This window comes from Phodopus roborovskii, unplaced genomic scaffold (assembly GCF_943737965.1).
Source record: "Phodopus roborovskii unplaced genomic scaffold, PHOROB, whole genome shotgun sequence".
Taxonomy (NCBI): domain Eukaryota; kingdom Metazoa; phylum Chordata; class Mammalia; order Rodentia; family Cricetidae; genus Phodopus; species Phodopus roborovskii.
The window spans coordinates 3584703-3597010 of record NW_026126515.1 but is presented as its reverse complement, the minus strand read 5'-3'; the positions used below and the strand labels follow the sequence as shown (position 1 = coordinate 3597010).

At 45.8% G+C, this 12308-nt stretch overlaps 1 protein-coding gene across 5 annotated transcripts in view; it reads right to left on the bottom strand.

Moving 5' to 3' along the window:
• Positions 1-9142, bottom strand: part of Pcnx1 (pecanex 1) — a 131270-nt gene extending 122128 nt beyond the window's left edge. For 3 of the 5 annotated variants that reach the window (XM_051196259.1, XM_051196261.1, XM_051196260.1), the window contains exon 1: positions 8854-9142. In XM_051196259.1, coding sequence (XP_051052216.1) covers positions 8854-9006 — 153 coding nt within the window. In that variant the 5' untranslated portion in view covers positions 9007-9142. The remainder of the gene's footprint in view (positions 1-8853) is intronic. The other 2 variants (XM_051196262.1, XM_051196263.1) reach the window with 1 other exon arrangement.
• Between the last annotated feature and the right edge of the window lie 3166 nt (positions 9143-12308).

The window sequence follows — 12308 nt, the reverse complement described above, 5'->3', positions numbered from 1 at the left end:
TCCATATCCGGATCCTGTTCCGACCTAGAACACCCCCTGCATCTCCTCCCTCACTTCAACAGAAACACCCTGTGCTTCAAGCAGGCTACACAGATCCTACAAGCTGGCCCCGACTGTCAGCTCTTCCTCCATCAGCACTCACCCTTACCATTTTCTAGGAATTTAGACCAAAGAGCAACAACATGAATATTCACCCTAAAGTCTTTTAAAGAGTAAAAATAAAGTATTTGACTTGTAATCAAGGAAAGGATTTGCCACACAATAACACTGTGGTCTTTCAGCACTATTAAGAACTCACTTTCTCTCATGGAAACATCAGTCAAGAGAAAACAGGAGGTTCTGAAAACTTCAAAGCAAACTGACCCATTTTTTTTAAGGGAGGAAGGGAGAGGAAGGGAGAGAGAGAGAGAGAGGACATGAATATACTAGCACCCACAGAAACTAGAAATGGACACAAATCCCTTGGAGATAGAGTTATAGGCAGTTGTGAGCCCCTGTATGTTGTTAAAGGTGAAATACTTTCCACAGTTTCAGAAACCACTGTAAGCCATAAAATCATTTAACTGCTGGAAACTAGAGGAGTTTGTTTTTTTTTTGCAGCCGGTGAACACACAGATTTAACCAGGAAGTCCTATCACTTCGCTTACTTGACAAGTTAAAACTTTCAGCATTTCACAAATGAGGATTTTTAGAGAGGAGTTGAAAAGTTAGTGCTATCCTCTTGGAGTCTGGTTTCGGTTCCATGCCTTCCTCTGTATACCCCTGTGTCTGTCTACTTGTTTAAGGTGGTACCTATACAGTTAGTGTGGTGGCTTGTTTTCTGCTCTTGTTATAAACATTCAAATCTTGTCATTTTAAGCCAGGCAGTGGTGGATCATGCCATTAGTGCCAGCACTTGGGAGGCAGAGACAGGTGGAGATAGGTGGATCTCTGAGTTCAAGGACAGCCTGGTCTATATAGGAGTTCCAGGACAGCCAGGGCTACATGGAGAACCCCTACCTTAAAAAAAAAAAAAAAAAAAAAAAAAAAAAAAAGCAAAAATGATCCCCATAGGCCCCCTACATTTGAATGTTTTGTCACCAGAGAATGGAACGATTTAATAGGATTAGAAGGATTAGGAGGTGTGGCCTTATAGAGGAAGTGTGTCACTGGGGGAGGACTTTGAGATCTCAAAAGCCCTTGCCAAGTCAGTCTTTGCCTCTCTCTTTGCCTTCAGATCAAGAGATAGCTCTCAACTACTTCTCCAGCACCATTCCTGCCACCATGTCTGCTGCCACCATGATAATGGATTAAACCTCTGAAACTGTGAGACAGCCCCAGATAAATGCTTTCTCTAAGAGCTGCCGTGGTCACGGTGTCTCTTCACAGCAACACAACAATGACTAAGACAGTAAATTATAGGCATGTCTCGATCACTCCTAAGCATTTGAGCACACCCATTAGCTAGAGGGTTTGATTTTAATCACTTTATTTGGAGGCAGGATCACATATAGCTCAGGCTGGCTCAAGCTCTGTGTAGTCCAGGATGACCCTAGACGAGACTGTGTTAGATTACAGTCTTGTAACCCAAGGTCTGGTTTATGCAATGCTAGGATTTGAACATGGGGTATCAGAATATCCTACATAAGCATACTGCCAAATGAGTTACATCCTTAGCCCTTGCTAGCTAGGGTTCTGAAGACACCAATCTTAAGAGAACAATTGTATGAGCTTTTATTAATCTTTAAAACCTCTCAATCTTTGGGAAAGAAATGGCTTGAGGGCTTCAAGGAAATCTTTACAGATGATAAAGATCAACTACAAAAATATTAACGAAGGTAACTAGTGAAAAGTCGGAACCATAAATTTTATAAAAATGATTAAAGCCCTTCAGTGGTAGCTCATGCTTTTAATCCTAGCACTTGGGAGGCAGAGGCAGGAAGATCTGTGTGGGTTCAAGACTAGTCTGGTCTACAAGAGCTAGTTCCAGGACAGGCTCCAAAGCTACATAGAAAAACCCTGTCTCAAAAAAACTTTAAAAAAACTTTAAAAAAAAAAAAAAAGATTAATTTAAGCTAATCACTCCATCACTCCACAGGGTACTTAGCATATTACTATATACATATAACTGTACAAAGCTGTACACACAAAACCCACACACTGCTGCACTTTGAGTGACTTACAACTTTTCTGGATTTGATTTTTAATTTACAGCCACAGACACGACAACCTCCCCAAACCCCCATTCTGCGCCCAACTATTTAGTTTGGTTTTGGTGGATAACCTAAAGAATGTTCACGTACATACTATGATTACAATCAACAAATACTCAAAGGAGACACTGAACATGTGTTACATCTGGCCCCTGCCCTCGCTGAATTGATAAAGCATGCGGCAGTAAAGCCAACAGGGAGACAAAGATACAGCTATACAATGGTGAAGCACCATGGGAGACACCGACCAGATGAAATGATGGTGCTGTTCACAGATGAGGGGCTGGGCCTCTGTGTGATGATACTGAAGCCCAGCCCTAAGCAACCTGCAACAACCAGCCTGAGAACAACCGGGAGGGCAGAGGCTCCTTTCACAAGACACAGCAGGTGCAAAGCTCCCACTAGAGGAGGCGGCTTAGCGGCCTGAAGTGAAAGAAAGGAGGCCATGTGATTCCAGCATAGGGGAAACTGCACAAACCGTACGGAAAGGCAGGGCTGGCTTCAGTGTGGTCTCAGTAGAGAGGCTCAATTTTTATTTTAAGCTCTAAGGTAAAGCATGCATAGATGTTAAAAGGGAGAAGTGGTTGTTTCTAGCTCCATCCATTTTACTTAACAACTGGCTAATATTCCATTGTGTAAATGTACCATTTTAATTATCCATTCATCACCTAGGCTGTTTCCAATTTCTAGCTGTTAAGAATAAAGCAGCAATAAACATGGATGAACAAGTATCTCTGTAGTAAGGTACAGAGTCCTTTGGGAATATGCTAAGATGGTAAAGCTGGAATCATCAATTTTCAGCTTGTTGAGGAACCTCCACACTGATTTCTACAGTAGCTATACAAACTTACTAGGTGAGGTATCTCAGACCCAAAAGACAGACACTGAACATTTTCTTGTATATGGTGATAGGAGCTGTACAAACATACTAGGTGAGGTAACTCTGACCCAAAAAGACAGACATCATTTTCTTTTTATATGGGGATGCTAACTTTTGAGTTTTAGATGTGTGTTTCAATCCACATAATACCAGATAGTAAGGATCTTCCAAGGAAGGGAAATAGAATACAGTGTTATAAAGAGACAAAGAAGAAACTAGAATAGGAAGATTAAACGGGGAGGGGAGGATGGGAGGGAAGCGTAAAGGAGGAAATATGGGGAGAGACAACTAATACTAAAGGCCCTTTGGAATAATATATATATATATATATATATATATATATATATAGAGAGAGAGAGAGAGAGAGAGAGAGAGAGATATGAAAGGAATTTAATGAAATTACCATATAATGGGACAGACAATGACTTAACTAGATAGCTTACACAACCAAATAAAACCTCCAATATCAGGAATGGGTTACATCTTGTTAAGCCATTGGCCAAAGGGGACACACAGACACCCCCAGGGAAAAAAATTACAGGCTATTATCAATGCTATTGGTTATCCTTCACAGCCTAATGATAAGCCCCTATGGTTGAAGACAGCACTTACTATGTCATGGAACATGGAGCCCAACTGCAGCTTAACTTCTACTGACTAACTTTATAATGCTGGAAGGAGGAGAAAAGTAATCATCAATATCTTCCGGCTATGACCCCTGTGACCTACAAGAGCGATGTTACAGAAGTAACCAACTGCTTTTTTGTTTTTAGATTTACTTATTATATACAGTGTTCTGCCTGCATGTATCCCTGCAGGCCAGAAGAGGGCACCACATCTCATTACAGATGGTTGTGAGCCACCATGTGGTTTCTGGGAATTGAACTCAGGTCCTCAGCCAGTGCTCTTAACCTCTGAGCCATCTCTCCAGCCCACTGATTGATTTTTAAAATCGGAATTAAGATCCACTCCTTAATATAGAACCCATACCTCAAACTGTTAAAGTAGCCAAGAACCTGAGACTAGGTGTGTCACAGACCCTAGGGGAAAACCTACTACTATTTTTCTGCTAAATGAACATTCTAATGGCATTGCTATTTCTATAGATCAGTGCATTATTGCTAAGCCCTCATCAGACAAGCTTGTTCTTGCAGTAGATGACAACTAACAATGAAACCCACAACTGGGCAGTGTGCAGAGTGGGCTTTGGAGCACTCTGCCCTAAATGAGATGACTTTATGGAACTCCTCCTCCTTATGCAAAAGGGGAGGCAGGAAGACTTTAAGAGCTAGAAGTTAAGGAAGGCTCCAAGGAAAGGGTGTCTTCCAAGCACAACAGTGCTGATGCACATATGAACTCATGGTGACCACACAGCACACACGCACGCAGACCCACACAAGCGTCAACCAGATAAAATCCAAGCACTGAAAGGGGGAAGTGGGTACCAAGTCCTACCCCTCACCTAGAAGCAATGTGTTACTGAAACTCGCTGGGAGAGGAAAAACCAGTGAAGTAATGCTGGGTATATTAACCACACTCTATAGCAGGCCCCATGCTCACAAAATGGACACCACATTTTCTGTGTGCATGCTTATTTTGTTTGGTTTTTTTTTTTTTTTGCCTTTGGGGGATTTTGTTTGTTTTGGTTTTTGGTTTGTTGCTTTTGGAGATTTTTGTTTTGTTTGAGAGAAAGAATATTTACTTGGGTAGATAGGGAGTTGGGGAGACTATGGGAGGAGTTGAGGAGAGGAAAGAATATAATCAAAATATATTGTATGAAAAAAATTTAAAGCAATAAATACAAAAGGGGTGGCACCAACTGATTTAAGTCTTCTGCTTATTCTAAGAGTTGTAAAGGTGTAAGATATCAAAGATCAGTTATGTGGCTGGTACAACAGTATACTATATATGCTGTTATATATATAGGGTGTAATCTAATATAGTGTGTAATATAATAACAGTGTAGACTAAACAGCCTGGAGCAGGGAGTGAAAGGAAGAGCTGAGCTACTCTTGACAGCAGACTTGGTTAAGGTAAGGGTGTGTGTGTGTGTGTACAGCAAGAGCAAGGGAATGGTCCATTGCCATCATACCATTAACCCATACACAACAGTGAAGAAAGGTTTCTTTTCCTCCTCTGCTTATTCGTTAGTTTGTTTTGGAATGGGGGCATCCAATTAAAATTCAGAATGGTGTTTTGTTGTTGTTGTTGTTGTTGTTTTATTGTATGGGTGTTCTGCCTGTGTGTTTGTGCATCACTTGTGTAGCTGGTGTACTTAGATGCCTAGAAAGGGGCATCAGATGCCCTGCACTGGAATATGGACAGTTGTGAACCACTGTGGGAGTGCTGAAAATGGAACTCAGCACTCTGGAAGAGCAGTAAGCACTCTTAACCACTGAGGCATTGTTAAAGCCCCTCAGAATGGTTTTACACATGATTTCTCTTAGATGCCTCAAGACAGTCCTGAAGACATGACTACCAGCTTGGAAGTTAAAGCCAGGCTAGGAGTTACCAGTATACTAATCACATTTTTTGAACTTACCTAGCAGGGAGTATATAAATGAATGAACCACACTCCAGGTATTCTGACCAGAACAGGCTTATACATGTACACATTTTTAATACTGGCAGGTAATGTTTTTATGACAGCTAGACTCTGGGGAGAGGCAAGTCCCAGAACTGCACTCAGGGATTCATGTATGCTTGATAAGCATTCTACCCTCAGCCTATCTTAATGTAAATACATTTTAGTGTATTTCATCATCTAATATGTAATTCTTTATGGAAGAGCAGCATGTAATAATAATGGTTTCACTCAATAAATTCAGGGCTACCAAATCTCTTTTCTAGGCATACGATACGGCATTATAGAGAAAAATTCTAATGACATTCTTTCAAATGTCATTTGCTGAAGGCTATTCTCAAGGTGAATCATCAATTTCATAAATACTTCCTTATAAAATACTCATGAAGTAGGTCACACCTGAGCAAATCAAGGTCCAGGAAGGGAATCTTGCCCAAAGAACACAAATCAACAGCAAGGCCCAGATTCAAAAATCAAGATAACATCTAATCCAGTGAACTTTTTCATCCCCACCCCCCAATAAGCTAACCTATCTCCAAAAAGTCTCACCTGTGACAACATTGTAAGGAGATAAAAGGGGTAAACAAGGAGAACAGAAGACAATCAGATGAGTAGCAAGCTTCTCTTCTTGTTTTCTACTACTTAGAGCCATAACCTAACTACAGAAACTGTAACTTGCCCCTTTAAAAGACTTACAAAAGCTGGGAGACAGAAAAGGGGTGTGTGCTTGCACACACAGACACATACACATATGCCCGCAAGGATCCTCAACTTTGGCTTCAAAAGGTCCTGTATAAATCCTGGTTCACATATCTGCCTAAGGCAATAAAACAAGTCACAGTGGCTCAGCCTTGTAAGGACACTTATCTGAGCTAAGAACCTGTACACATGCTCAGTAAAGTCACCATCACCTGCAACTATTATTGGAAGAACACATGAATAATACCACGGTTAAGATTTTAATGCAGAAGGCAAGATTTTGCTTTGATTTTGATATATTATGTCACACTATCTATCTCAATACTATATAGCACTAGCATGTTTCCTAAAATGCACAAGTCCTCTTTGCTGACTCCCCTGTGACCACAGATTCTGATAATTCATCAACCCCTACAGTTCTAATGCTTGCTGCTGCTCATTATCCCTGGGCTAGACTTTAGCCCTGATAGAAGAAAGTGAGTCCTGGTCATTTCTAATCATCTGTTTAACTTCTCATTACTGTGTGTCTTGCACTATTTTAAGTCCTGAGAATACAGCAAGGAACAGAATGAAGCTCCCTCCTGGCCAGAACGTGTGGTCTATTTTTAGCTTATACAGTGAAACAAGGTAACAAAAACATAAGTAAGTACGTGCATGTATCAGCCCACAGAAAATGTTATTTAGAAAGCAGGCAGAAGCGTTTAGAAGCTGCTATGTAACCGATCAGGCAAAGCCTCCCATGCCAGAAACCTGAAATAATCTAACCAAAGCAAGCCATAATCATCTGGAAAGGAAAAGTCTTTCTCCCCACCCCCACTTCCCCGACTAAGAAGGAAGAGCAAGTGCAGACAGCACAGGACACAGTGGCAATACATCAGTTGCTGGGAAGACAACTAAGCAGGTGAACTGCTTGTGGACCACTGCATGTGGACCCGGGCAGAGGCACGAGGAAAAACAGGTCTCAACAGAACAGTCATTCTTTCCTCTAGCGTCTTCAGTGGTTGTTAATTTTACAAAGAGGCTTAGGGCCAAACCTTACAGCACTTAGCCACAAATCCTGACTTCCCGACAATCACTTTGTCTTAAACCACCTTCCAGGACCCAAGACAAGCCCACTCTGAAAGCTCTGTGAGTCTGAGGAGCCTCACAACCAAAGCCATGAAGGTGCTCACCAACGATATCCTATTCCTGGAAGGCACACTGATGTGAACTGAATTTGATCCGCCAAAATGAACCAAAATTACAACGTTTAGTGATAAATTTTCCGATTTTTGACAAGACTGAGCAGGCCCTGTAATAAGCCATCAGCATTTTTTTAAAAATAGCTCCTGTAAGCTCGTGTAAGTCCCTTCAAACACATTTCTATGAGAAATCAGAATCTGCTTGACTATGTGACATTTAGCACACACACTCACCATCCCCCAAGGCATGTTCCTGCCAATTAGTGATACTGAGCAATGAGACAAATAGGCTGTTCTAACTTGTGGCATTTATACTCCTATTTCGGGATTTTCTAATCCAGTACCTTTATTCTAGCTCCTTGAAGAACCACGAAGTTGGTAGATATTCCATTAAAATAGTTACTATCCTTCCTTCTAATTACTTTTAAAATGTGAAAGCTTTATTTTCCCAAATGTCCCACCCTAAAATACTGTGTTGTTTTGTTTTAGAATTGTGCTATCACCTTTCAGGAAAACATCCCTTAAAAACACTCTGGAGGGGTGGCTCACGCTTCTAATCCCGTTAACTCCCGAGGCCTGGACTACACAGTGAGTCTCGGGCCAGCCTTGGCTATAGAAGGAACTCTCAGAACACCAAAAACACTTGAGAGAAACTGGCCCTAGTGCACCAAGCAACAGGCGGTACTTTCCTTTTCCCTGCCAGTCAAAGGCCTTGAACCAACGCAGACAAACGGGTGAAATGCCAGCCAGGTTCCCGTGTCTCCCCGCTCCCTCCCTGCCCGCTGCGTTGGCCTGGCAACACCACAGCCCCTCGCCGCGGGGCTGAGCCGAAAGGAACCCGCACCCAACCGATGAGCGGTTTGCAGAGGCACGAGCCCGCCCCGGGTTCCCCCCCAGCACGGGGAGCCAGTGCGAGCCGGGACACCCCGCGACTCCGGAGGCTCCAGGCGGAGCGCGCACGGCCTCTCCCAGGCTCCGCAGAGCCGGGGCCGAGGTGCGGGAGGAGTGAGGTCGGAAGGGAGCCCGAGGCCGGGGAGTACCGGGGACTCCGAGGGAAGGCCTCGGGGCGCAGTTTACGCAGACCGGCGCGCGAGGCGCGAGGAAGCGGGACCCGGCTGGGGACCGGCGGGAGGGAGGTGCTGAAAACGGGGGGAACCCGGGGCGGGGAGGAGGACCGGGGGAGGGGGGCGTCCGGCCGCCGCCAGGACGGGAGGACGGGGACGCGACCCCCGAGGACCGGACCACCCCACCGCGCCGCGCCCCGCCGCGCCGCACCCGGCCCCCGAGCGACCGCAGCGCGTCCCCGCCCCCACTCACCATGTAAAGCGTGAAGGGCAGGCCGAGCAGAAAGAGCCACAGGTAGAGGTGGAGCGCGTTCACGAAGGTGGCCTGGTGCGGGTCGTAGTACCAGCCGCCGCTGAGCGCGGCCCACACCCCCTGCCGGAGGATCTGCAGCGTCTGCGACCCCATCCCCAGCCGGCGTCGCCGCCGCCGCCGCCGCCGTCCCCGCCCCGGCCCCAGCTTCGGCCTCGTCGCCTGCGCGCCCGCCGCCCGGTCTAGCCCCCTCCTGAGCTCCCGGAGAGCGGCCCGGCGCCGCTGCGCTCGCTGGTGCTCCCGCACGAGGAAGAGGAAGAGACGGCGGAGGAGGCGGCAAGCGGCGGGGCGGAGAGCGGCGAGGAGGAGGAGGAGGAGGCCAGGCTCCGGAGCGCCGCCGCCATCTTGTCTCCAAGCTCCGTGCCTGGCCCGCCAGCGCCGCCGCCGCCGCCGCCTCCACCGCCGCGACCCCCGCCGGCCGCCAGCCCGGGCCTGGCGGAGCAGGCGACCGAGCGCCGGGGAGGACGCGGAAGAAGCCGCGCCCCCTCCGGCTCCTCCTCCCGCTTCCTCCGCCCGCGGAGCGGGCTCCACCGGTACCCGCAGCGCCTCGGTTGCGCGAGCGCCTCCTGTTGGCGCCCGGGAGCAGTGTGCAGACGCGGCCTCAGGCCCGGGTGGGGGTGGGGTGGGGTGGGGAGGGGTGGGGGCACGTGCCAGGGGACCCCACTGCACCGGGCGGGCACGACCCACCCAGCAAGCTCAGATACCACCAGTCCTTAAAGGGGAACGGTCTTCCAGACTGCGAATTGGTAAACCTTGCCTGGCTGGCATGTGTGGCACCTGTCCAAGACCTAAAAACTCTTGGGGGGGGGGGGGTTAAAACTGTCAACATGCACAGCAAGAACTGTGTTAGCCCTTTGGTTGGGTCCGAGGCAGTTTGGGTGAGAAAAAGGACGACAGCGAGAAATGGGAGGGAGCATGCACAAATTAATGCAAATTGCAAGAGGTATAAAAGTATGACGTGAACGAGTTATGTGTACACCGCGACTTTTCTTTTTCATGTGGTGTAACCAGTAGCCATTTTTATCAAGGGACCAATCTCAGCGGGGTTGAAAGATTACCGACTCCACCCAAAGTTTCAATGGGGTCTTTTACTTCTCTTTTTTACAGCTGTGAAGCCTGGCAATCATTCTTGATCCTGTGTAATGTTTCTGAAGTATGTCTGATCCCACTGGATGATTTTTTTTTTAAGGGTTTGAAGGTTGAGTTTATTGTAGCAATAAACATACTCTTTTTTCCCAGATTAAAGTTGCTATTGTTAATGAGGGGGAAGCAAGTGAGCCAAAGTGGTTAAAAACCCATTGCAATGCCTCCGGGTGTCCTGCCACTGTATTGTTGGTTATTTTCACGCCTGTTTCACTTAACCTTCACAACACCCCTTTGAGGGCTTGTGCCATTCAAACTGATTGCCCAGGTTCTCCTAAGTAGTAAGTGTCAGGGAGCTCTAAAGTCGGGGTTCATCCTTGCTTATTCACTTGGGTAGGAATTAGTATAGTCAGCTGTTGTCAAAGGGAGATGGGGGAGCATCACCTGAGAATGACTTAGAAATGGAAATTCTCACATTAACTCAAAGGAAACCCTAAGGTGGGGAGGGAGAGATCCAGCCAGTTTTAACAAACCTTGCAGAGGATTTAAAGGACCAGGTAGAGCAAACATCACTCTCAACTTCTGATTTATTATTGTATAATCATAAAGCTAAGTTCAATAAAATATTTTAAAATTAAAAGTGTGAATAAATTCACATACTTTAAGTGTATGTCTAAAAACAAAATTAAGATGAAATTATTCAGTATTATAATTAAAACAGTAGCCCAATGGCTTGATTCACAGGCACAAGACCATTACGGTGTTCTCCTAAAGGAGACAGGAAAACTCTGAGAAACTGGACTGGATCCCAAGCTTTCCAACACAAAGGAAGATGTAAACAAGCATAAAATTCCAATAGCACATCAGTTTCCATGCCAGCAAACATCCACTGTGGTTTAATAGGAAAAGATGAACTGTCATACAGTGAGGCAGACCAGGAGAAATGGAGTCCATGGAATGAGAGGCAGACCCAGCTGGACCAGAAGAGAATAGTAGGTGGTGGATAAGAACTAACCTGCAGCAAGCCAGGAAGGCAGCCAGCAGCAGGGATCTCCATTTGTGTGAGAAGCCAGGGGACAGTTGCAATGCTTCCTGGAGAGTTCAGGGAGCAGGCAAAAATGAGGAAATCATGGCAAGAATGAGAAGATGCATGGCTTATTGCAAGGCCCCTGCCTCGATGATGAGGTTTTCCAGGTCCAAATTCATATCCTTGAGTTTAGGTTCTGGGAAAATTCTGGTCACCCAGGAGAACAAGACAAGTATCCAAAAACCAAATTTGATGGGTGGCGTGAAACTTAGCATAAAAAAATAGCTTCATGCTTAGAACTGGGACAAAATTTCACACCAAGTGGGTTTGCCTTATGTTGAGGCCCCTGAATGTTAGTGTAAAACCCTAATTCACATCCAATACTCCTGGGCTTAATCCCAGAACCTACAGATGGGAATTACACAGCTACAGTCTCTGGATGAAAAGGGGCCAACAAGATGGGCAGGCCCAGAACATTAAAGGGGGCAGTTAGAAACGATCTCTTTTCTATCTGAACTAGTAGAGCATTTTAGAAAAATGCTAATTAACTAGAGGTTGGAAGAAGGCATAGGAAAGGCTGACCTTCCCAGATGACTGACTCAGTCACGGAGGAACTGGGTGGAGCCTACTTGCCTCTCATCTGTAGCTTTCAAAATGTTTATAAGTACTCCCACAAGCTCCCTTTCTCCACAGGGGCACAGAAAGGTTAAATGGTCTGCCCCAGGTTATGCACTCTGCCATACGCTTAAAATGTAAGAGCAAGACAAAAATAAAGAGATCTAATTTGCTAAATGTTAACACTCTTAGCCAGATACAAAAGTCATCAATAATGTTACACTTAACATGTCAGAGTTAGCAGCCCGTGACATTCTACCAAACCAGCCCCTGACATTGGCTCATCTTTCAGCTGATCCTATTAAAGTGACAGCCCCTGACTAGCTCATAGGCCCCTTGGGGACTGGGAACACCCATAGCAGATGCTTTCTCCAGCCCTGAAAGGGACAAAGCTGAACTTGCAAAAAGCCTCTAATGACTCCACCCAAGCCTACCTGGGACAGAGGCATCCGTTCTACAGTTCTGTCTCCTAGGTGGCAGTCCCTTTGTCCATGTGTCTTGCCAGCTACCCAAAGCCAAAACTTTCCATGTCTTTTCTGAGACCAGATCCTCTTTCCTCTCTTAGGGGAACCAACATTTACTTGCTGGCTCAGACTTGGGCCTTCCCCTATGACCTAAACCCCTGTGTCCCTTCTCCTACCCCCTCCCCTCACTTTGTTGCCTTATCACAGCT